The sequence below is a fragment of the Lissotriton vulgaris genome, chromosome 7 (assembly GCF_964263255.1).
Source record: "Lissotriton vulgaris chromosome 7, aLisVul1.2, whole genome shotgun sequence".
NCBI classification, from domain to species: Eukaryota; Metazoa; Chordata; class Amphibia; order Caudata; family Salamandridae; genus Lissotriton; species Lissotriton vulgaris.
Genome location: NC_141695.1, coordinates 1,020,716,698 through 1,020,740,023, shown reverse-complemented (window position 1 = coordinate 1,020,740,023; position 23,326 = coordinate 1,020,716,698). Strand labels below are relative to the sequence as shown.

At 45.9% G+C, this 23,326-nt stretch overlaps 1 protein-coding gene across 2 annotated transcripts in view; it reads left to right on the top strand.

The window, feature by feature from the left end:
- FBXW11 (F-box and WD repeat domain containing 11) overlaps positions 1–23,326 on the top strand; it is a 609,511-nt gene that overhangs the window by 68,475 nt on the left and 517,710 nt on the right. For both annotated transcript variants that reach the window (XM_086931441.1, XM_086931440.1), the window contains one exon: positions 8,089–8,151. In XM_086931441.1, coding sequence (XP_086787567.1) covers positions 8,089–8,151 — 63 coding nt within the window. The remainder of the gene's footprint in view (positions 1–8,088; positions 8,152–23,326) is intronic.

Genomic DNA, 23,326 nt, shown 5'->3' with positions numbered 1-23,326 from the left:
GCTGTGCAGCTTGATAGTACCGCAAGACATTAGGAACCACCAGACCCCCTCCTTCCTGCTTGGTGCGTTGCAAACATTTGGCAAAGAAACCAGAGCACACTATATTTTTTCTTTATTTTTCTTTTTTCAAAGTATCTTCTTCATCAAGTTTTCATTCATTCAGGATAGATCACACCAAATGAATATTTTTAAAAGGATTTTATTTGTGAACAGTGTCCACTTCTCAGAGATCACTGTATCAATCACTTAAGCCTACACGTGTTTCATCACAGCATGTGGCTGTGACTCATCAGGGCTGATCAAATGATCAAAACGCGTGGTCGGGGAGCCGGTGATAATTCCAACCCGGTCCTAGTCGGGTAGTTTGTAAGGCACAATTGGTGATTAAGTGTGCCGTCAGGAAACTTTTTTCCGGTGCGCAAATGTTCTTAAATAAATTCTGGCCGTATGCAGCCAAGGTCCAGCTTGTAAAGCTTCTGTCTCCGAGTGCGGGAACATTGTTTTTTGGAGTCCGGGCTTCTTCTTACCCCTGGTAAAGCGATCGTTCTCCCTTTGTAACTGACAAAGCTCTCAGGGTGGGGGGCGGAGGAGCGTCTGAAAGATTTAGATCCCAGGGCAGGATGTTCATTTTCACTGCGGCTACCCTACCTAGCCAGGCAAGAGGAAGACGAGTTGGCCTAACTGCTAGGGAGCTCGACCTCGGACCTGGGGAACTGGGTTCGAGTCTCTGTAACGTCGCTGAACATCCTGTGATTCTGGGCAAATCACTTAATCTCCCCGTGCCTAACAAAAAAAATAAATGAATGTGTGTTCTCATGCAACATAACTGGTGCGATGTAAAGCGCTCTGATACCCAATTCGGTTGCGGGTCAAGTTCGCGCTATAATAAACGCTGCAAAAAAAAAAAGGCGCTGCCAGTGATCTAGGTCTTTGCGGATTGTGGTCCTGAGTCTAGAGTAGTTGGCCTGTGCAGTTTTAATGAGACTCTGAGTCAATACCAGTCCCAAATAGGAGTGATTGGATTCCACCCTTTGAAAGTCGAACCAGGCGCGTAGGGTTTGCTCTGTGTCTTTGTGAGTGGTGAGGTTTAGTATTTGTGATTTCAACAAGTTTACCTTGAAGCCCGACACAGCCCCAAATGCTTCCAGCTCCAAAATAGCAGAAAGTGAGGTGAGGGGTCGGATGATGGTGAATATGATACCGTCTGCATAGAGACTAATTCCATGTGTTTCCGCCCGAATGAAACGCCTACTGCGCTGGGGTCGTCTCGCAGCCTCTGTGCAAAGGGTTCTATATATAGAGCGGGCAGCCCTGCCTTGAGCCCTTCTCCACCAGGTATCTGCTAGAGCTCACTCCATTCACCCGAACTACTGCACCTGGCTGTAAATGCTAAGCACCCAATTCACAAAGCGCTAGCACATCCCAAAGCTCCAAAGAGTTGCAAAAAGGTAGGGTCAGTGCACTCTGTCAATTACCTTCTCCGCATCAATAGCTAGTGAAAGAGCCTCTTCCTGGGAACACTGGACTTTGTCAAGTGGGGTGGCAAACACCCTTGGTGTTGTCCCCACACTGATGTGAAGGAATAAAGCCAGCCTGATCTGGATCAACAAGGCCAGGCATCAGGGGATTAAGGCGATAAGCCACGATGCTAGCAAACCGTTTCGCATCCACATTGAACATGAATATCCGGCGGTGTGAGCTGCACTGCTAGGAGTCTTTGCTGGGTTTCGGAAACACTGAGATGGAGGCTTGTAACATGAACTCTGTCAGGGTTCCATTATCTGAGAAGGAGGTAAAAAGGTGAGTAAGCAGGGTGGCCAGATCGTTACATAACGGCTTATAAAAATGGCGTCTAAGCAGTCTGGCCCGGCGATTTCATTGCCATCAGCCTTGCAATTGCAGAAATCACTTCTATTCGAATAGGCTGTTCAACTGTCTCTCATTCAGATGGTGGGAGAGGAGTGGTCGCAGCGGACTGTACCAAGGAGGACGCGTGATCCCTGCGTTTAAGTTAACATAGAATGCCCGGAATCCAGCTGCAATAGTTGAGGCTTCAGCTACCACGACACCTGTGCGCTTTTGGATGGCCTCTCCTGCGTTTGCGTATTGTTTGCTGCCTAAGCAACGGGTTAGCACCCCCCCTTGTTATACTCGTTATAAAATGTATGCTTGAGGCGAAACATTGCATATTCAGCTCTGTCTAGATCAAGGCATTTGAGCTGAAGCCGCTCCTGTTCCTGTTTGCACCAGATTCTAGAAGCCCCAGTGCACTTATGGATGGCATTTATTCCAATACCGACTTTTCCAACTCCTTCCTTTTTATCTTTTCGAGTCTTGTTGCCATGGACTGCTGTCGCAATAAAGGCTCCTCAGACAACTAGTTTGAGGGTTTCCCAAACCCAAGAGAGGGAAACCTTACCAGAGTCATTAATGGTCAAACAGTCAGTGATCATCTGTTGAATTGAAGACACCACATCAGGAGCTTGCAACAGCGTTTCACATAGATGACATTTTGACCGTTGGGAGGGGTCCACGGGGCCACGTGTCAGAGTAAGTGTGATTGCTGCATGGTCTGAAAGGGAGTGGGGCTCAATGGAAGAAGCTGTTATTCGGGCCCATGCTGAGGAAGAAGCTAGAAAATTATCTAGACGGGCATAGGTCTTGTGCGCAGCTGAATAGAACGTGTATTCCCGTTCATCCAGGTGTTGTAAACGCCATACATTGCGTAGCCCACAATCTGCTAGCCAGTCCAACCCTTGTGGGGAGAGGACCCCAATGTTTCCATTTCTCTGCCCAAAGCGACCCGCCCCCCATCCATGATTATGTTGAAATCTCCAACCAAGACCTCCTGGTCTGGGAATTGAAGGACCCTGGCAAGTGCGTTGGTGATAAAGGTCTCCTGTTCATTGGGAGCATAGAGTGAGGCTATCTTAAAATGAAATGTACCCATTTGACCCCGGACAGCTAGCAAGCAGCCTTTAATCTCCAGACAGGTACCCAGGATCCCCCCTTGGAAACACCTAGAGAATAGGATTCTTCCCCCCCCCCCCCCACCCCCCCCCTCCGACAGTGAGTGTCGTGCGCAATCAGATGCATCCCCTGAAGCAAACCAATATCTCTTTGTGTGTGTTCTAAAAAGGAAGGTATCGCTGACCTCTTAGTGGGATGCTAAGACCTTTCCCATTAAAACGAAGTATTTTTATCTCCATGACCTGGGATGTAAAGAGGACTAGGCGAATGTAAACTAGGATCACAAGACATTAGTTGTTGAAGTGCCAGGGGGCCAATCAAGCAGGGTGGGATCATAGTGGTTCTGAGATGTCATTTCGCCCACATGTAGTCAGTTGTAAGGGGAACACCTTAACAAAACCACAACAAAAAATAAGAAGTTGGAAAAAACATCTTTTCCATAAAGCCTTTCCTGACATGGAAGTCCGGAGGACCACCGGGCCAATGCAGGCGGCAGACCGCTTCCCCCTCTCAGTCCGCAGCAGGATTCTGAGCCACCTCCACAGCAACTGCACCGGCGAATGTCATTAGCATCTAGCCCCAATGCAAGCTTTCTCATGGCTTGTTGACGACCCCCCCTCCCCCCGTAGAGGCCCAAGGAGTGCTGGAGACTTTAAAGATGCGGGGCATCCTGTGGGAAACCGTATCAGGGGAGCAGGCCGGATTGGACGTCCAGGCATAGGCAGGGCACACTGACCGCCGGAGACCCGGGTCCCAGAGGCAGGCTCTCACCAAGGAGTGAGCCTGCTGATGTTCCACCGTGATCAGGGGCCTGCGGAGGTCCAATTGCAGATGCAGGGACCTCTGTGTCGATGCCAAAGACTTGGCACTCCTGGCTCTTGTCCGCTGCTGAGCTCAAGGCAGAGGCCCTCACCGTGCTCCAGCCGATGCTTAGGCTTAGCACACTCACAGTGCGGCGCAGGCCTCCGCGCACGTCAGATGGCGGGTCCCCCTTATAATTCCAATGCTGGTTCTGTCCATGTGTCCAGCCCCGGGGCAGTCAGCACATACCCCCCCCCCCCCCCCCCCCCTCCTCCCCTCAACCGCCACCGCCCTGGTGCATCCTCACCGGGTGGCCCACCGACTCCTCTGCTTCTCGCCGTGGTCGCTCATTGTACTCTGCTTGTACTCCTGGTCTCTCTGCTCCACCGAGCAATCGCCAATCTGGCACCTACAAGCTCCCAGGTGTACTGGACTTGACCCAAAAGCAATTTACGGGGGCCTCAGCTGTTTATCCAGCTGGGGGGCTGCGATTAAAAATGCTTTTCATCAGCCAGGGACGGAGTGCGAGAAAGGAACATCCGCTCACTCCGCCATCTTGTCCTATGTATAATAAAAATATTTTTCTTCTTGACTTCGCTGAGCATTCTGCAGCCCTTGATGTTAATTAGTAGCTGGAAGGCAGTCATAACTCCAGGATTCAAAAAGGAAACGGAACATACAGATCAATGTGAAAGCCCTCATCAAAGGTATTGTAGGGAAAAAAAAGTCCACAGCTTTGGGAAATTATGTGAGAGGGACTCGCTGCTAGGTGGATGGAAAGCTTGAACCAACACCTTGCGGCAGGGTAGGAGTAGTAGGAGAGGTGGTTAAGGGTAGAGCCCAATGCCATTGTCCTCCAGATGCCAAGATAAATACCTCGCTGGAATCTCTGCTAGAGAAGTCTGCCTTTTTGCCTCTGTTACCTTATCTGGTTGGTAGACCAGGGCTCCATTCCCTTGAGAGACACCCAACATAAGCTTGGAGAATGTCTGAGTGTGGAGCTCTGAGAAAAATGTGGGTGATGTGTCCCTCTTAACTGAGTTTAATGGATTAATCCCCATCTCATTCTGCACATGCTACCTGTGATCTCCTTTCTTTTTAATTTAAACCCCATATCTTTTATTTTCCTCTGATTATCCTCCCCACGCTCAATCCCCTTCCCAGTTATGAACCGGAGAGCAGTCCAGGGGCTCTCCCACCCTCCTTTGCCAATGTGTTTGTTCTTTTTCTGATTAGTGCCTTCTCCCTTTGTCCATACAACCTTTTGGTTTCATTCGCCTTACTAAAGAAGTCTGGGGCATGTGAATTGCTCCTTGCCCGTATACAATGCATTGCTCTTTTAAGTGGGGTCCTTCCACCTTAGGCAGCCCATAAGACTTAAGTTGGTAGCGCTCATTATACAAGCACTGGTTATTTTATTATGCTGCATTTTTATTTACATTTTCAGATATATAACCAAGTGTGTGTGTCGTAAACAGAATGTGTAAAGTCATGACAGGAAACAGCACAAGAGCAACAGTAGGGCTAGATGCCCAAGGTGCCATTCGTGGCCCCTCAGGACGTTCCAGTATATTTCTGCATTTTTTATTTCTCTAGTAATAATTCTGAAGAGATGTCATTGCCTATGATATGTTCTTTAAGTAGCTTGCCTTTCTGAGTCACATTGTATGTTGTGTGCTATGGATCATATCTCAAAAAAGATAACTTTGAAAAACAAAGGCTGAAGAGCGTAGTGCCATTAGTATAAACATTTGAGATCACTCAACATTTTGTTGTGATGGGTTTGTGAAATTTCCAAAGTCTTTGTATGAGGAAGCGTAAGTTATGATATGAAAAAGGTAAGAAGTTAATTATTCGAATTCCAAAGCAACACAGAGGCCACTGTGAGTGACACTGTATGGTCCTCGATGAGTAGAGCTGTAGGGAAACAGAGCTGCCCCTTAAGGGTTCTACTGATTACTTCTTTATCACAGGCATGGCAATGGTAGCTTGAAATAAGAGAAGGTAAAAGCAGAGCTAACTGGTCCAGTGAGTGAAGAGATTTTTTTGGGCAGAAGGCCACAGGAGGATTTCGTAAACTACCGGTAGAGAGATCAAGGGAAGGTCCAGATAATTTTATGGATTTAGTGCCAAACTGGTAGTGTTTTTCATCATTTTATGGTCATGCCTGCATGTTGGTCCTCATTTACTGACTTGCAGAGTTATTCCAAGGTTGTTGGCTAGGGGCTAGAGATAATGGGGTAGCGTACATTGTACTCTGTATCAACTAATTGACAAGATGGCCATGGAAGTTTAGTGAATTTATATACGTTTAGAGGCACATTACTTGACTGAAGGGGTTTATTTTGGTAAAAATGTCCTTCTGGACAATACTGGGTAGAGAATCCCAGTGTGGTCAAACGAATGTGCAAGGTGAGAAATGGAGACTCTTGAAAGCTGGTTATGAGTAAGGAATGGTGATGCGTAGTGGCAAGCATAGCAGCATGTCAGAGCTCTTGCATGTGAATGTGTGGTAGTCTAGATATTAGCAAGGAGAACTAAGTAGTACAGAGTGTTCTGGCCTTTAATTGTTTGGGGAGGTGGTTGAAATCTGAAATGGGATGGCAATCTTTAGATCGCTACCGAATGAACTGGTGAGCCTGTCTCCACCTTCTTTATTGTGATTGGGAGAACACAAATGTAGCTTACAGTGTCCAGATTTGCAAGATTTGTTGCTGTAGTAGTGCCTTAGGCTGCTCTTTATCCGGCATTAACCGAACAGCCCCACGAGAGACGCGTCTACATTGAGACTGGCGTCCTTATCGCCATACTGTGGCATTCTATATGCACGGCCATCGTTGCCTGCAGTACTAAAGCTACTCCCTGTGCTCATACAGAATGGAGTAAGGCTTTATGTATTTCATTCAGGCATGTTTTTGTCTATTATAAAAGTCCTGATGATGATCCCAGTTATCTAGTTGAGCAAAAGGGATCGAAACGTCGACACCCACGAGTGGGTTTACACTTATAATATTGTGAAATGAGACTGTGTAGACTCAACTCCAGGCGATACTGTTACTAATCTGTGATTTTTTTACAGTACCCTGTCCTTGCTCTCTTCCTTTGCCTGAAAGACACCCCTTTCACTTTAACGCTATCCTTCTCTTTTCCCTTTTTTTATGTACGGCACAGGCTTGTGTCGAGCTATTTGGTGTATATTGTAAGATTGGACATTGCCTCCAGTAAATAAACTCCTTTCCCGGCTGGGTTTGGAAACTTTAACTCGTATAGTTTTCCATTGTGTACCTATACTGTATTGTTTTGATTCTTAAATAGGCTAAGGACCTTTGTTCTTCATAACGTTGGGACCACATCACAACATTGTGGCAATAGGTTACAGGTGAGTAAAGTGAAAGATGTCTAACTTGTAATCTTGATGTGTATATAAGCCTTCGGTTCAGTTTGCTTGGTGTAGTTGTGGTGAGGGCAATATCTGCTGCAGTGAGCAGTTTATTTATGGATGAGAGGCCTGATTCTGTACCTGGGACGTAGAAAGGTTAAGTGAGGGATGGTGGGAGCTTGGTGGCTGCATGATGATGTGGAAAGTTAAACTAAACGTGGTGTGAGGAAATGAAGGAAATCTTTATAGTAAGTCTTATTTAAACTATTGCTGTGAGGAGCCTGTGAAGGAGAGGGAGGAGATGGATATCCAAAAAAACTGTAAAAGTCACCATTCTTGTGCATTTGCATAAAGGCCACTGTCTGTTATGCTATTTGCCACTGAGCTCTTTGTACAGGCTCAGTGCCAACATTTGATAGCCCGATACGTTTATGCTGACATCCCATTAGGAAAGTATTTCACGTGTTGCAAATGGAGAAGCAAGTTACTCACCTGTTGTAATAACATCTACACACCTTTTTTAATCCCTCTATTCCCAGTGAACTTTTTTTCATTACTTTGGCCATATTTTGTATTCATTCAGGCAGCTTTATTTTACGAAGGTAGTTGTAAAGTGCGTAGTGAATGTATAGGAGTTTGGTTCTGGGGCACATAGGACAGCGCTTCCAACACTTAACATTCAAGCTTATCTTTGACAGTTTCGGGTATTGGCCCATACACACAGTTTGATGTTCTCCGACACCATGAAGTGAGTGTACCTTTAATAGTGTTACTACAACTGGTGGGATTATTTTTGATAGTGCTCCTTGTAGATGTCTGCGGGTTGATACTTCTAGTATAAGCACGTATTTACTGATGATAGATACCAGTTGGTAAAATACCTCGTTTAATCAACTGGTTTATAGATACTTAACATGACTTTTCTTCCCCCTTTTCAGAACACATCAGTAATGGATGAGCAGAATGAAGATGAATCTCCAAAGAAAAACACAGTGTGGCAGGTAGAACCGGTTTTTTAAATTAACTATTATATCTTGCAGTATGTTATCAGCTGGATATCACCTTGTTAATGAGATTATACACTTAGCCCTATATTAGTTTTTTGGACTCTGGTCTCCAGATTACTACATGCCTTTGTAGAAAAACCTCAAATGTGTGCACTCACACCATAACCTTGTACATCTCTTATTTCTTACCCTGTGCAGTCTAAACAAGAAATTAAAGGATGTTTGTTAGTGCAGCTGCTGAGTAATGATTGCTTACTAATTGAGTTGTACCGAATCTGAGGTTTTTAGAAAAAAGTGTTTGGCATCAGTCAGAACCAGAAATGGGTTATCAGTTAGGAAAACAAGTTGTCAGGCAGAAGGGCAAGAGTTGTTTGTGAAAGCAACCTATAAATGCAACCAACACTCCGCAGGAAGGCAATATGATAAACTAACCCATCATAATGGCTATAAGTGAAAGGCTGCTGGGGTGGCAAACCATTCATAATGCTGAAATGCAGAAGTATTACTAAAAGTTGATGACCACTGTCGGACTGTTTTGGGAAATTTGGGAGACTATCTGGCCACATTCCTTATGCGTGCAACACAAACTGTTGTGAGTCTGCACTCCATCGACAAACCTTATCAAAGTCTCTGACGTATTCTTAATATCAATGTCCGGGCTAAACTTTTCCTATTCATACCACTTCATGCTGCGTTCTGATATTTCTTGATTTTTTTTTTCTCTGAATGATGCTTCAAGCCTTTTTCTCTCTACTAATTACAGTTGGTTATTTGAATGTTCTTCATGTAAGCTGCATACATGTACCAATGCTTGAACTTCAAATTTTATTTTAAAATAAAACAGGCTTACTATGGCAGTAGCTTAAACACTTGTATCTTCTGTTCTGTTGCTAAACTCCAAGCCGGGCTGCTCCACCAGTACTAAAGCAAACTAAACAGCACAGGTATTCACAGTAAAGGGTACTGGGGAAGTGGCTGCATAGGATGTTGAATTTTCACATTTCTCTCTCCTTTTTCTTTTTTAATTTTTTTTTATTATTTCATCAGAAAAACAAAGTGTAAACAATTGATTGTTTTGACATATATATGAATTACAACAGAAATCATTCAGTTAATGCTTAGTCACTTAAAGTACCAAACGAAATGTAAAACATATTTTTAAAAAGCAAAGAAAAAAAAATTGCGGAGAGGGCTAAACAGTTTTTAACCCCACCGACTATGATCCTGTAAGAATGAGCATGAGTCTATCCCTCTTTAATTAACCGTCTAATTTAATTTTCCATTTTTCAACTGGGGCCCATATCAGTTTCCCAAGCTGCTTTGCATTCACGCCTTTTTTTTCGTATAAAGCTTTCTCTAGAGTATAGATAGCTAATAATTTTGAGAGCCATTGTTGAAACGAAGGTGGATTAGAGTCTTTCCATACTGTTGCAATACAAAGCCGGCTCAGCGTCATTGCAATAAACAAAAATTCTTGATGGGGTACCTCCTGCCCCTCCTTTGCCACCCCAAGAACCATAATCTCATTAGTTAATTTAGTTGAGATTTCCAATTCCTATTCCTATTTTTGGAAATCTCTCTCCTTTTCAAAGACCTAAGCCCTGGTACTTGTTTGCAAGAGAGACTTCAGCCAGACACACTAGCCAAAATACGTTTTTGGGTGTTCCTTCATGACAATTCAATTTCTCACGCCTTACATTGCTATGATTTGTTTTTGAGCTGATAAACATTTTTTTTAGCTCACTCTCCATATTGACACATGATTTCATATTACACAGCTATTGTGTAAACTGTTGATTATGAGATACTAAAAGTGTAGGAAATGTTAGCTTGCAATTATGTCACTACCCGAAACCCAAGTCCCTTAATGATTCCAGTTGCCATTTAGTATCTTCATTAATGTGTCCTTCACTTATTCAACTTGTAAGACACCATTGGCTGCTCCTACAACAAGCCCCTATATGTTACTGCATAGATGAGCTGTACTGCATGCCATTATATTGTAACATTTGCATAGCCAGGAGCTGCGCACATCGATCCTGGAAACATTTCATGTGCACAGGACAGTCTGTTAGAAATGTTAATGTTATAAGTTTGGATTTACAGATGGCACCATTAAGTTAATTCATCCCATCCAGTATAATTTTCTAATTTTCCCCTGTACCACACCAAAAGCATCGTCTTTCTTGTGGGTTACCCCTTGTCACAAATGTCAAGTCTTTAACTCTGTAGTCTTATTCATTTTGCATTAATATTCCTGAAAGTAAATACTTCAAAAGCATATATTATGAAATGTGGTAAAAACAGTGCAAGGTTCAGTGATATTTTTTATTGATAATACAAAAGTAGATTGTATTAATAGTTTCCCATACCTTAGAATTCAATTTGATTACCAAAGGACCTGGGGACCTGCTGTGCAGGTAAGAAAATTAATGTTTGTTAGGACGTTTGGTGTGCTGACCAATTTTGCTAGAAGGCTAGTTAGAAGACCAGTCCCAGAATTAATACTGACCAGAATTAATACTGATATACAAAGCTATGTGTCTATCCACAGCTATGTATGGAGCAGGCATCTGGGACTACACGGATGTGAACCCCATCCAACTAATAGAAAACGCATTTTCAAAGTACCTACTAGCCGTCCCCTCCAGCACGGCGAACTTGGTTTGTCACTCTGAACTCATAGCAGATTTGGCCAAAAACGAACCTATTTTATTGTGGCACAAGGTCTGGGCTACCGAGGAGACCAACTTTAATCGTGGGGTGATTAGGGATTGCTTGGGTATGGAGATGTTGTCCTCTATCCTGTGGTTAAATTACATCAAAAAGTTCACGTGTGATATTGGCCACCCAGAATATTTTGAAAATCCAGATCGTATCATCAAATTGATGAGAAAGTCCTTAAAAACATTTTGCCTAGCCAATTTACAAATTAATAGACTCCCCACGGAGATTGTTAAACAAACAGTCGTGGAGATCCAACTAACGCTGTCATGTTATGCTATTAAGCCATACCTTTTATGTGTTCCTGGGCCTTATGAGAGGATGCTTTTAACACAATTTCGCTTGGGCATCTTTCATAGATTGGTGAGATTCCCTGCTACTAATGATTGGTCAAAAACATTAGGTGCCTGCCCATGTGACGCTATATCACAACACTCCACATTACATGTCGCCCTATTTTGTCATTTTTATTTCTACCCAAGAAAAAGATTTTTAAAACCAGTTTTAAAAACCGATGAGGCTGAGGCAATGTTGTACAGCGTTTTTGGCGATGCAAATCTTAGATGATGAACTGACTATTTTAGCTGTTCTCTTTCTTTAAAAATGTTACGAGCTGTAGACTTTTAATGAAAATAGCTGGTGTACAATTTTTAATTATGAAATTATTTCCTTGGAAAAATGTGCTTCTAGATTGAATGTTTAGCTTAGTGCTTTTATGATTTAGAAAGTAAATTGAAGAAAGCTATATTTGATATGAACTCAGTAGTCTTATTCATTTTGCATTAATTTTCCCAATTGGGACCTATAGGTTGTTCTGGAGGTAATGGGCAGATGTTGAAGATGTGTGACCAATTGTTAACATTTCATGTTGTCTGCTCCCAGTTCTCCTTTGACATATCCACATATCTCTGCTTGTGTGCAGTGACTTTGAAGCCCAGTGTAACTCTCTAAAGTATGTCTAGTTCTGAGTAGTATGTTCTCTTTTGATACTGTGCATTGCCAAACTTATTTAGCAACTTGGGTAATACCACGTTCAGCTAGCCCATCGCAGGTTACAGTATTTTAATAGTCTTCTATTCGAGAGAGTGACCCCAGAAATGTTTGTAGAATGATACTGAAACGTATTAATAGTGTTAGCCCTACGTATCCCCTGATGCTTGTAGCAGATTTGCCATCCTGCTGTGATCTTCTGAGTTGTCATGCCATTGGCCAACTCCCCTTCAATCCAGAAGCCTAATTAAGTTCCTGCGTTGTAGGTTGGATCTTGGGTTTTTGGCTTTTTAATGTCTCTGACCCTACGCTGTTTACGATTCACTCGATGTTCTGTAAAACTGCGTTGTTACCATTAGAATGCCAAATTCAATATGTATGTCCTATGGAGGTTGCATGTTGGACTAGCTGCAGTGCAAATGATCTTGATGCCATCAGGGAAACCTGTTGAGTCTCGCAATTGGGTACAAGCGGCACAAATGTATCAGGTTTCAGCGGTGTACCATAAATCTTTTTGATTGTTCTGTGCCCTGTCTGTCCAGTTCTGGTGTCTCACTTTCAGTCTTGCCTGCGACTGCCACCTTAACCTTTTAATTGTTACTTGCCCTCCCAAGCTACACTAGGACCTCTGAGGGAAGGAGAAGGCATATTTTAAAGCACCTAAAGGTCTTTGCAGTCATTCAGGAAATTCCCCAATAGCAAATAGTGTGGTACATTAAATCTCCATTCAGTCAGGTGTATGCTTGGCAGGCCTCTGTCTTCTCAAATCTGTGTAGTCAGTGTTTTTTGTGGTATATTTCTCTAGCTAATCTCACATGGTTAGTTGCTCCAGTTTGAAAGTACCTAATCCCCATAATCAGATTATATAAACTCTTCAATATGTTTAAGGATTTTGTTATCCTCTGATATTCTGATAAATGGCTAAAAGACCCCTTAATCCTAAAGCGTAAGCAAAGCCCAAATGTGCATCAAAATCATACTTTATGCGTACAAGTGCATCCAGAACGTGTCTCTATAGTCTAAATTGTTTTAGACCTCAGTCAATACTGATGTTTACCATTGACCAAGTCTGGGAATAAATAGTAGTCATCCCTGGCAACACTGGTGACTAATATCCATAGATCAAAACGTAACAGTTGGCTAGCTCTGTGTTAGCAAGCCTGCTTGTTGGTTTCTGAACTGCTCTGAAAAAGCAAAGTTTGTCCCATAAGACTTGTAAGTGAGACAAAGGAGAAGTGAATCTGTCAAATACAGTTAAGACATCAGCAACAATTTTGGGGAGTTTTCTTCAACTAAAAGAATGGGCCAACCAACTTACAAAAGCATGTGCTGCCATCAAACACAATTTTTATTTGGCCAAAAGGCCTTATAGATCAAACCATAAATATAAAGACAAAATCCAGATATGTACAAGAAACACAGATAAAAATAAACCATCTTCTGAAACACAAAAGCAAGTGTCCCTCAAGGCACTATGATCTTGCCTATGCTTTTCAACATCTACATGAAGTCATTACCGTTACTGATCAATCCGTTTCACCTTGCGTGCTATAACTATGGAGAAGACCCACAAATGCTCCTTCAACTGGAATGCCCCAAGACATTAGAAACTCTCAAATTTTCAGTTATCTCGGAGCCGTGAGTCAATGGATGACTTGGAGCCATCTCAAATTGAATGTTTCCAAAACAGAAATACTTGTGTGGCGATTGGAAACATTATGACCCGCTTGCCGCCTGGCCTGATGAACTGGGATCACCGCCTAAAGTATCGAAGGAAGTAAGAAACCTCGGAATGACCATTAACTCCTAGCGATCGATGAATGCCCAAGTGGACAATCTAGCAAGTTCAAACTCTGTTACTATAAAAACTCCGCACCGAACCTTCCCCATTTGGGATTTCCACACAAGGTCCAAGCTATCATCTACCATGGATCACCTTTAACGAACCTGGAAAGACTGTAATGGGATTTCGAACTCACCTGCCAGACTACTCTTGCATATCAAACCGCGAGACCACTTCCCCCTGCCTTGAAAGCCCTACATTGGTTACCAGTTGCTTCATCAGAAATACAATCACCAAACGCACTCAACAAAGGAACCTCCCCTCTAGAGTGGCACCTCACCTCAAAATCCCAAGATACAAGGAAAAAAACATGGATGGCACATCCTTCTGTGTTCAAGCAGCTAACCTATGGAACTCTTTACCTCCAACATAAGATCCATGGACAGCCATCTTATCTTCATAAAACAACTCAAGAATTGGCTCTTCCCCACATAAGCACCATACGTAAACAGAAATATACAGCATATCCCTCTGTATATACACATTTATTTGTGCTAGAGATATGTACCTCTATATGTGTATTTCTTTGTATAAACATGTAGAATAATTATTTAAAAAAATAAAAATTAAGTACAACACTTGAAAACCAGAGTTTATCTAATGCATCTTTGATCTACATATACATATACTTCCTTTATCCATCTATATACATTCCATGTACTTGGATCAATATATATTACTTTCTCCTAAAAAAAAATATTAAATGCCCTACCCTATTTCTCATCCTACATCTCTCAATATCTTTAATCCACATATACTTACTTCTAGTATGCATCTATATGCTTTCCATGTACTTATGGATGTATATACTTGTTACTTTCTTCTAATTCAGCATATCCAATGCACTACCCTATTTCTCACCCTGTACCTCGATCAATATACCCTCTACATCCACACTCATCCCAAACACCATACCACTACTATGATCCCCAAAATAACCCTTTCTAGACTCATCCCTATTTTAACTCTCCATGCATCATCTGACACCTTCTACTGTACAGATTTCTCCAAAACAAGCCTTTATAAACTCTTCGCCTCCATATCCCTTTTTACTTAACCCAAGCCTCCTCCTACTGCTATGACCTCCAAAACTTAAAACAAGTCTAAATCCTGCACTCTGTTATCCCCCCCACTATCCTTTTCAATCAAAATAAGACTAAATAAATAACATTGCTGCTATTACAATTACTAAGGCATTTCATAGAGATAGTGATGCCATTGTGTGAAAAGTCACGTGCTTCAATAGTGTATTCACAAACATTACATGCCCCACATTTGACATGTCCAATCACAGGTGGGAGATCCCATACAGATTCAAGAGGTGATGTAAGTGGGGGATCTGGGAGAGCAGCTCTAACTAGGTGGTCAAGGAGATTTTTACTTTTCCTGAAAGCAAACAAAGGTCTCAAATGTGGGGCATGTAATGTTTGTGATGCGATCATTTGCCCGTGCCCCAAAATGTACATCGGCCAGACCACCCAAAAGGCGAAGACCAGGATTTCCCAGCACAGGAGTCTGATCAGATGCAAGACCCCCAATGCTCCTTTGGTAGAACATTTCTCCGAAGCAAATCACACAGAGGACAATCTAAGATGGACAATCTTGAAAGTGGTGAAATTGCCCCGACGTGGAGGCAACTTGGCACAGTTACTGAACAGAGAGGAACTGAAAAGTATCCTACAATTTGACACAATCCGTACTGGTCTGAATCGAAGTGAAGATTGGACAACTTTACTACAATTTAATTTGTTTTATTAATGCCTATTTTTCCAGCTGGAAACTCTTCTAAAAATGTGAAGTAATTGAATGCACTAATTTATGTCACTTTGCACTTCACCTCACCAACACCTAGCTATCCCTCTGCACAGAGGCATGGACCAGCTCATACAGAGACCCCTCTTCAAAATGGCCGCCATGCTCTCTACGATCACTGAATCACTCTCCCTGACCACCCGCGGCTGCGCCCCCTTGAGGACGTGGCTCCGCCCACCACCAGTCGAGCACATGAGGGCCTCCAGCCTTCAGTCCACCCACGGACCAACTGCAGCATCGGCTGCACCGTGGCATACGAGGACATCGCTCCCGATATTAGGTAAGCCGCGTCTCCCCGCCGCTGGCCTCCTCTGAACGCCCAGCGCAGCACCGCCGCTGGTAATTCTATCTCCCTTCTCTCCCCCGTAGCGGATCCGAGCACTGTCCCGGCACCGCCATATTGCAACCCGGCAAATAATTGGTATGTATCTCTTGCCCAGCCCTATCCCCGTTCTTAATCTCTGCCCGAATCCTGTGTAATCCGCTTTTCGATTTTTAAAGGATTCTCTAAGGACTAATCTTTACCAGTTCCCTGACGCAGGAAAGTGGCTACGGCCATCAGCGTCGCATGCCGACTTTGCTCGCTCACCCATGCGGCACAACCCGGCAAGACAGCTGGCTATCAATCCAGAGCTATCGCAGCCTCCTCAATTGCACCTCTTCCCAATAAGAGGTAATTTAATAACTTGCATGAGTCCCCTACCAGAGCTACTGTAACCATAGCCTTCTCCATTGCACCTCTTCCCCGCAAGAGGTAATTTAATAACCCGCATGTTCTAGACTGCGTGAGTCACTTCACAGGCTATCCTTAACTCACTGTCATTATGCAATCCAGCCCATGTCCGCATCACTAGTCACTTCGAATTCACTCGGACTCCGTTCATAAATCCTGCCATGCACGAACTAGCCCACAATGCGCCGAAACTTTTTGTAAATAATTTTTAAAGTGTACATATTCATTTATTTGATGCTTGAAAAGTCACCTTATTCACTCAAATGTATTGATGGCGCACATCACAACCCTTCGCCCAGTCACCGCGAATCCGATTATAGTCTTCATAAAAATATGGAGCAATGCTGACTCCTCTTCCATATTGTAAATATGACAAACTTTTGTTCTCTTCTCCTGTTTCTCCATAGGCGTATATAATTTTCCCCACAGGCAACACAATAAGTCCTGATGATGATCCCCATGTATCTTAGAGCGGGGGATCGAAACGTCGACCCTTTACAGTAGTTGTACGGTATAAAATAATGTGTATCATTCGCTGTACATACTACTCTGGCAAAACACTTGCATTTTTTATTTAAAAAAAGTGTCCAGTTTGCTCTTTTTCTTGCCTGTAAAACCTCTTCTTACCTCTAACTCTCCCTAAACTTTTCTGTTTTGTGGTAAAGCACAGGATTGTGCTCTTGTATTCTTTGTAACGTGACTTACAATTATTCTTACATTGTGAAAATATCCAAGTCCAGCCGGACAAGGAATTTAAATACAGGCGGCTTATTACGGCTTTGGTTAAATATCTTTCTTTTATTCATGCACTGCTTTGGACCATTGTTTCCTTACAAATTGTCACTAACCCTTGGTCCACAGCCAAAACCGGGGCTGCCACCACACTCTGCTATATATCGCAGCTCCTATCTAGGACATCGTTTCTATCTCCCCCCTACAATGGACAGGGCATTCGGCATGGCTCCCCAAAGGGACAAGAGCTGCTCCACCAAGGACCACTGTAGTGGCGGCGGGGCGTATACGCTACCAAGTATCACGCTATCCCCTCCAGTTTCGCCCTGCAGAAAGAGGTACCTGCCCTGCGCATCCAACCATAGGCGTTTGTGTATATACGGCACTCTCCGATGAATAAGGACTGCCACTCCCCTTGAGCCCCTCGAGAAGCCCGCGTGGTATGCATGTGTGAACCCTGAGCGCTGGAGACATAGGGCCTTCGTGCCCAGCAGATGGGTTTCCTGCAATAACAGTATGTCCACTCCCATTCTTTTGACGCATTGAAAGATTGCTCTCCAGATTAGCAGTGAACCAGGGCCTACCCGCCCTCCCTCCCCGACAGCAGACATTTGAGTAGTATATCACATGTGGGACAAGCATCCCCAAGGCACAGCCGGTGCAGCACATGGCAAATAACGAGCGGCAAAGCATACGTAAACACACCCCCCCCCCAAACCCCCAACTCCCAACCCCCCCTGCCCCCCCCCGTACCTCCCGTCCCGAACATGGAAGCAGCTGTTGCGGTCGGATCGCGGCCTGGTCCCCAACGGGAGACCCAGCCCCACGTCCTCCAATGGATCCCCTTGTGGCAGCCCATAGTAACTAGTCTGTCACTCCCACCCACCCATTCGGACCGGGAAGAGCTCCCAGCCCAAAGCAACAGTGCACCTGAGCATCCACACCCACTATATGCATTGAGTCGCGTTCATGGCCCCTCATCTTCCAGCTCAATCAGTTTGCTGTTCCTGCGAGGGACTACCTCTGCGGGTGACCGAGCCCGATCGCGAGCCCCTATTCGAGCGCGGCCTTCCACGGCGCCGACTCTGGCTTCTGAGGCCCCTCCCGGGCAGTTCCACTAGAGGAGGAGTTCGACTCCCCGTCTCTGGCCGTGTTGACCCTAACTTTCACGGTTTTGTCTGTCCAATGGAAAACCTCCTCCGGAGTATCAAAGAATAAGGTTCGGGACTTGTAAATCACCCGCAACCACGCCGGGTAAAGCAACGCATACTGGAGTTTAAGGCCACGAAGGAGGGCTTTGGCTGCAAGAAACGACTGACGCTGCTGCTGTACCAATCTCGTATAGTCCGGAAAGATGAGGATATTCGCGTTGTCGTGCAGTAGTTCGCCCTTGAGACTTGCTTGCCGCAGAATGGTATCCGTATCAGAGTAGTTCAGAAATTTGGCTATGATCGGCCTTGGGCGCGCTCCCACAGGGGGCTTTTTCACGAGCGCCCGATGGGCCCTCTCCACCACAAAGCAGCGGGATAGTGTGTCTGCCGGGATCCAGCCCCTCCAACCATTGCGCCAAGAAGTCTTCGACCTGGTCTCCCTCGCAGCCCTCCGGAAAACCCACGAAGCGGAGATTGTTCCGCCGAGCACGCCCCTCAGCATCCTCGACCCTCATGGCCAGGTCCTTCTGTATCTTTTCCATGGACGCAACCTTTTTCTTTAGGATGGAGACATCATCTTCAACCTCAGTGATACGGGTCTCAGCACCAGTGATTCGCTCTACTGCATTCCGCAGGTCCTGGCGGAGAAGGGTGACATCTGCAACTACCGCACCTATTTTGGCGTCCAGCATGTCCCTCGACTGTGTGATGGCCGCCAGCAGCGCCGCGTTGTCAGGTGCCGGTGCCTGGGATCCCCCAGGGCCCACAGCCCCAGTGAACTTGTCCATTGGACCCTGCTTGCCCTGGCCACCCCGGCCCCACCCCGCGTCATCTCTCCTCGTCCTCAGCAGTAGTAACTCCTTATGCAGGTATGTTCACAGTCCTGGGCAAGCTGTGTAGGCCAGATGCAAGCAGACCTCCGCCCAACGCAGAGTGGAAGCTCAGGGGCCGCACCCAACACCACAAAGTCTCTCTTTAGTCCCACAGGGCCAGCGTGCCACAGGGCCACTAGCAAGTGCGCTCCACGGGGCCGATGGCCAACAATGTCCAGGCAGCTCCAATGTACACCTCGCACACCGCCTCCACTGGCTCAGAGAGCCGCTAATTCCACTCCGCCGGGGCCCGACCTGACCCCCGAGTCGCCCCGCAGCAGGCAGCCTCAACTCACCACTGACTCGATGATCCCGCCAGTCGCTACTGCTAGTCTCTCACTGGCCCCCGGTGCTTCTCTTTCTATTTAGTGCGGTCGGCGTCCCATCCACCGCTCCAGTGGGGAGCCCAGGCAAATGCGATACCCCAGGTCGTCTCGGACAGTGAAACCCCCGAGCACCGGGACGCGCCTCGAGGGCCAGGCGCGGCAGTCCGGGGTATGGCTTGTAACTGTCCACAACCGGTCACCAACCTCTGGGGCCACACTCAAAGCCACTGGCCCCCGTCCTCAATCACACACGGTTCCTGGCGTGCTGGACCACTGTTCAGGGCATGCTCTCACCGAGAGCCATCAACGGCTATTTTAGGGCCACACTGGGGGCCCCACCACTTGTAGTCCGTGTCCGAGTTGGGCGCCGCCTGTCCTCCCCGCCGGGGCCCGATCCAGCCCCCGAGGCACTAATTCTCCGTGCAAACTCCACTCACCTCCACCACGACTACTCCGCTGGACTGTGCAGCGCCTCCCCTCCGATATCAGGCAGGCCAGGTCCTTCTGCTCCGCGTTAGGGCTCTGCTGTGCGGGGCCCAGACCAGCGTCACTCAGCTTCCGTCGATCAGGGCAAGCCGAGAGCTCCCACATCTCCCGCAAGGGCCCTTCTCCTGCCCGCTGCTGCCACCCGGCCGAGCGGCTCAGCAGACAGGGTGGCCCAAAATGGTGGCTACTTCTCAAGGATGTCGCCTCAAATGTTTGCCCAGTCAGCTTCAAGCCGAGCACCACTCTGATGTCCAGTGGCGTGCCTGGCGGGGGTTACCCCTCCCCGTACAGCCAGGCCCCCAGCCAAGCTCTGACACCCCGCAGCGCTCACCGCCGCCGACAGCCGCACCCGAGCTGGGCAGCGCCAAAATCGAGGCCCCGGCATTGCGGGCCTCGTTGGATCTGCTGGGGCCCGCGGCGTTTCGGGGTAGTTTTCGTCTTCCTCGGTGCCCCCACCCGGCTGTTCTCGCTACAGAGTGTAGTGCACCGGTCCAGCAGCAGAAACCTCTGACAAGGAACCCAATGGATGCCCAGGGCAAGGGTATTTGATCAGGATAAGGTTAGGCTGGTCAGTAGCTCGCGCTCTACACGACCGCCATGATCGTCGGCCAAGCCACGCCCCCTCCAAATGCTTGAGTTTTGGTGCGGAAAAACAGCAGTTGCTTACAATGTACAGTTGTGTTTTAAAAATGAGTTTGAAGATGTTGCACAGACAGGTTAAATGTTAAGTGGGATATCCAGACATCCTGGATTACCGTATGTCTAATTATAAATGGGGTTTCTATTGAGTAGAACTATGCACCCTGTCCAAGCAGGTACCAGAATGCTAGTCCGAGTAAGTCCCAACACACCCTAAATTATCCTGTGCTCATCCTCTTGTACCTAGGCACAGAGCAGTCCGGCATAATTTAAGAGGCAATGTGTAAAGTATTTGTGCAACACATCAAACAGTAAAAAACACCACACAAAATGATTCCTCACTGAAGGAAACTAGGCTTTTGTTGCAGTCCCCCCTTCCTCCCACCCACACACTTTTTTGCTCCCTTTTTAGGTCTTGCCTTGCGAACGCAGCGCGAAAGTGCTGTCGCCAGCCAGATCTATTGTTGCTGACTTGCCTCGCAAGGGGGACAGGAGTTGGGCACGCGCAAGGCAATTGGAGCTTGTGAACGCGCCCGTGAACACGCATGTACAGACGCGATATGCACATCTCCTGTTCCCCTTCTGTCCTCACCAGCCTCATGTAATTTCTTTTTTTTTTTTAATGCGCACGCACCCTTTAAATGTTCAGCAGGCCCCACTTACTAGCTCTTGTGGGGACTTTGCGCTGGTCTCGTGTCTTCAGCGGCTTGCTGCAACACCACGCGGGGCACCGTCTTGCTCACTGGAGCCCCGCCTGAAATCCTGCTTTGGCCGCGGCATTCACGAAGGCTGGGTGGGCTCCTGCCAGACTTATGCTTTTTTTTTCTTTTTGGCCTGGACGGCCTCCTCCCTGAGCCGCGCAGCACTCATTAAAGTACTGCAGCTTTTGAAGTCCGCACACGCCGGTGCAGAACATGCGAATGCTCCAGGTACAGCGCATGCACGGGCTGCCCTCGCCCTCCCAGGTCTCCTCCCCGGCCCGGATGTGGATCCGCTTTCTGTTTTGCTTGTCAATTGTTGTTTTTCAGTTCACACTAAGATGGAACAGGATATTCTGGTTGAAGTAAATCATCCTTTTATCGTAAAATTAAACTATGGTTAGTTTTAAAGAAATAGTTAACTGCTTTGCTGAAGTTCTGACGCAAATCATAGTTTGTCGCACTATGAAACAATATTAAACCTACTCCTTGAAAAATGTTTCTCTTAACATGTTGTGATTTGCTACTATTTCGTTTTGCCTTTCGTTCTTTTAGTACTGATTACCTTTAGAGAAAACAGGTTAAGATTTGTAATTTAAATGTTACTTCTATTTTAAATCTGTTTGGCACTTTAATTAGAGAACTATGTAATGCTTTTTCACCACTTGCACATTTTTTTGGACTCTGAGGGGTCACACCTGGTAAACTGGGGAGCTTCATTGCATAACCGCAGCAAGCTTGGATTCCACCCAAGTAGCCCTACGTAAATCGGGGAGGCAGTGCTATGTATTGGCTCCTTTTTAAAACACTTTGTGGCGCACATGTCGTGGTGCCTAACTAAGCTAATACCAAAGATTCTCATGGGGCCTTTGTAATATGTTCCACTTCGATTGCTTTCATGCTGTGCCCAGCAAGCCTCACCCTCCCCAGGGATGTTCGATAAGCACCCTCCCTAGGGAGGACTTTTAAGAAATAAATTTCTCCAGTATTGAGGTGTCTTTCATAGATTCACATGCCTGAATCATTCCCTGTCGGAGTGGGAGTCCCACGGTATATAAAAAAGCAAAAATATGCCTATAGAAACACCAAAACCTTGGTAATAACAAACCAGGAAGTAAAGTAGCCCAAGCTACAGTACAAAAAACTTCTACACATGACTATCCTAGTCATTTTGTATAGACCAAACTGCAGCCAATCAGGCGACAGCATCCACCACAATTTTCTCCTCAGAGGCTCAGGCTCTCAGATTTTCTACCGCACATCGTGTGAAGGGAGTCTCCCTGAGCTTTGCTCAGTGTGTTCATTACTTTGGTTGGTTTTTACCTTCTAAAAGATGTCTACTTCTAAATCCCTCTTCAGGGCCTGTGATTCTTGTGGGAAGCTGAGGCTGTTTAAGGAGGATCCTCACAAGAAATGCATTTATTGTTTATATCCAGATCATGAGGTAAAGGAGTGTAAGATCTGCAGAACATTTCCTCAAAAGACCCTCAGGGACAGAGAGGGTCGTCTTCTCCTGTGGCTCCAGAAGATCAAGGACCAGGATAACCCAGTTTCTGAGGTAGGAAGTATAGCCTCGGGGTCTACTATGTCCTCTGGAAAGAGGAAGGCTGAGGTTGAGAAGGCTTCTCCTGGGGCAAAGATGTTGAGGAAAGCCCAATCCTCTCAGGATTCTGGCATGCCTTCTGCTTCTGCATCAAAAAAGGCTCCTCCACCTTTTAAATCTGTTCCTGGTATGCCCCCAAGGAAAACTGGAAAATCTTCATCTTCCAAGACAGCTTCTCATAAAATATTACCTCAGAGAAAGACCTCGTCGTCTTCAGCGACGACGACGGCTCCACCGTCTACGTTTCTTAACGCCAACGCTTCTTCAACATCGACGGTAACCTTCTCCTCACCAAGACCTGAAATGGTGAGGTCTTCAGCTTCCTCACCGTCGACGCTGGTTCAGGTAGCGGTTCGTCCCATCTCGTCGACGAAGATGGTGCCATCGATTTTGAAGGTACCGTTGACACATGCGTCGATGAAAGTCATACCGTCGACTGGCTCATCGCCGACAAAGATCACCCTCCCATCGACGTCATCCTAGTCGAGGAGGATTACCAGTCCCTTTACCTTCAGTCTACGACAGCTTCATTGCTAGAAAGACGCTTGTCTTATTGTATT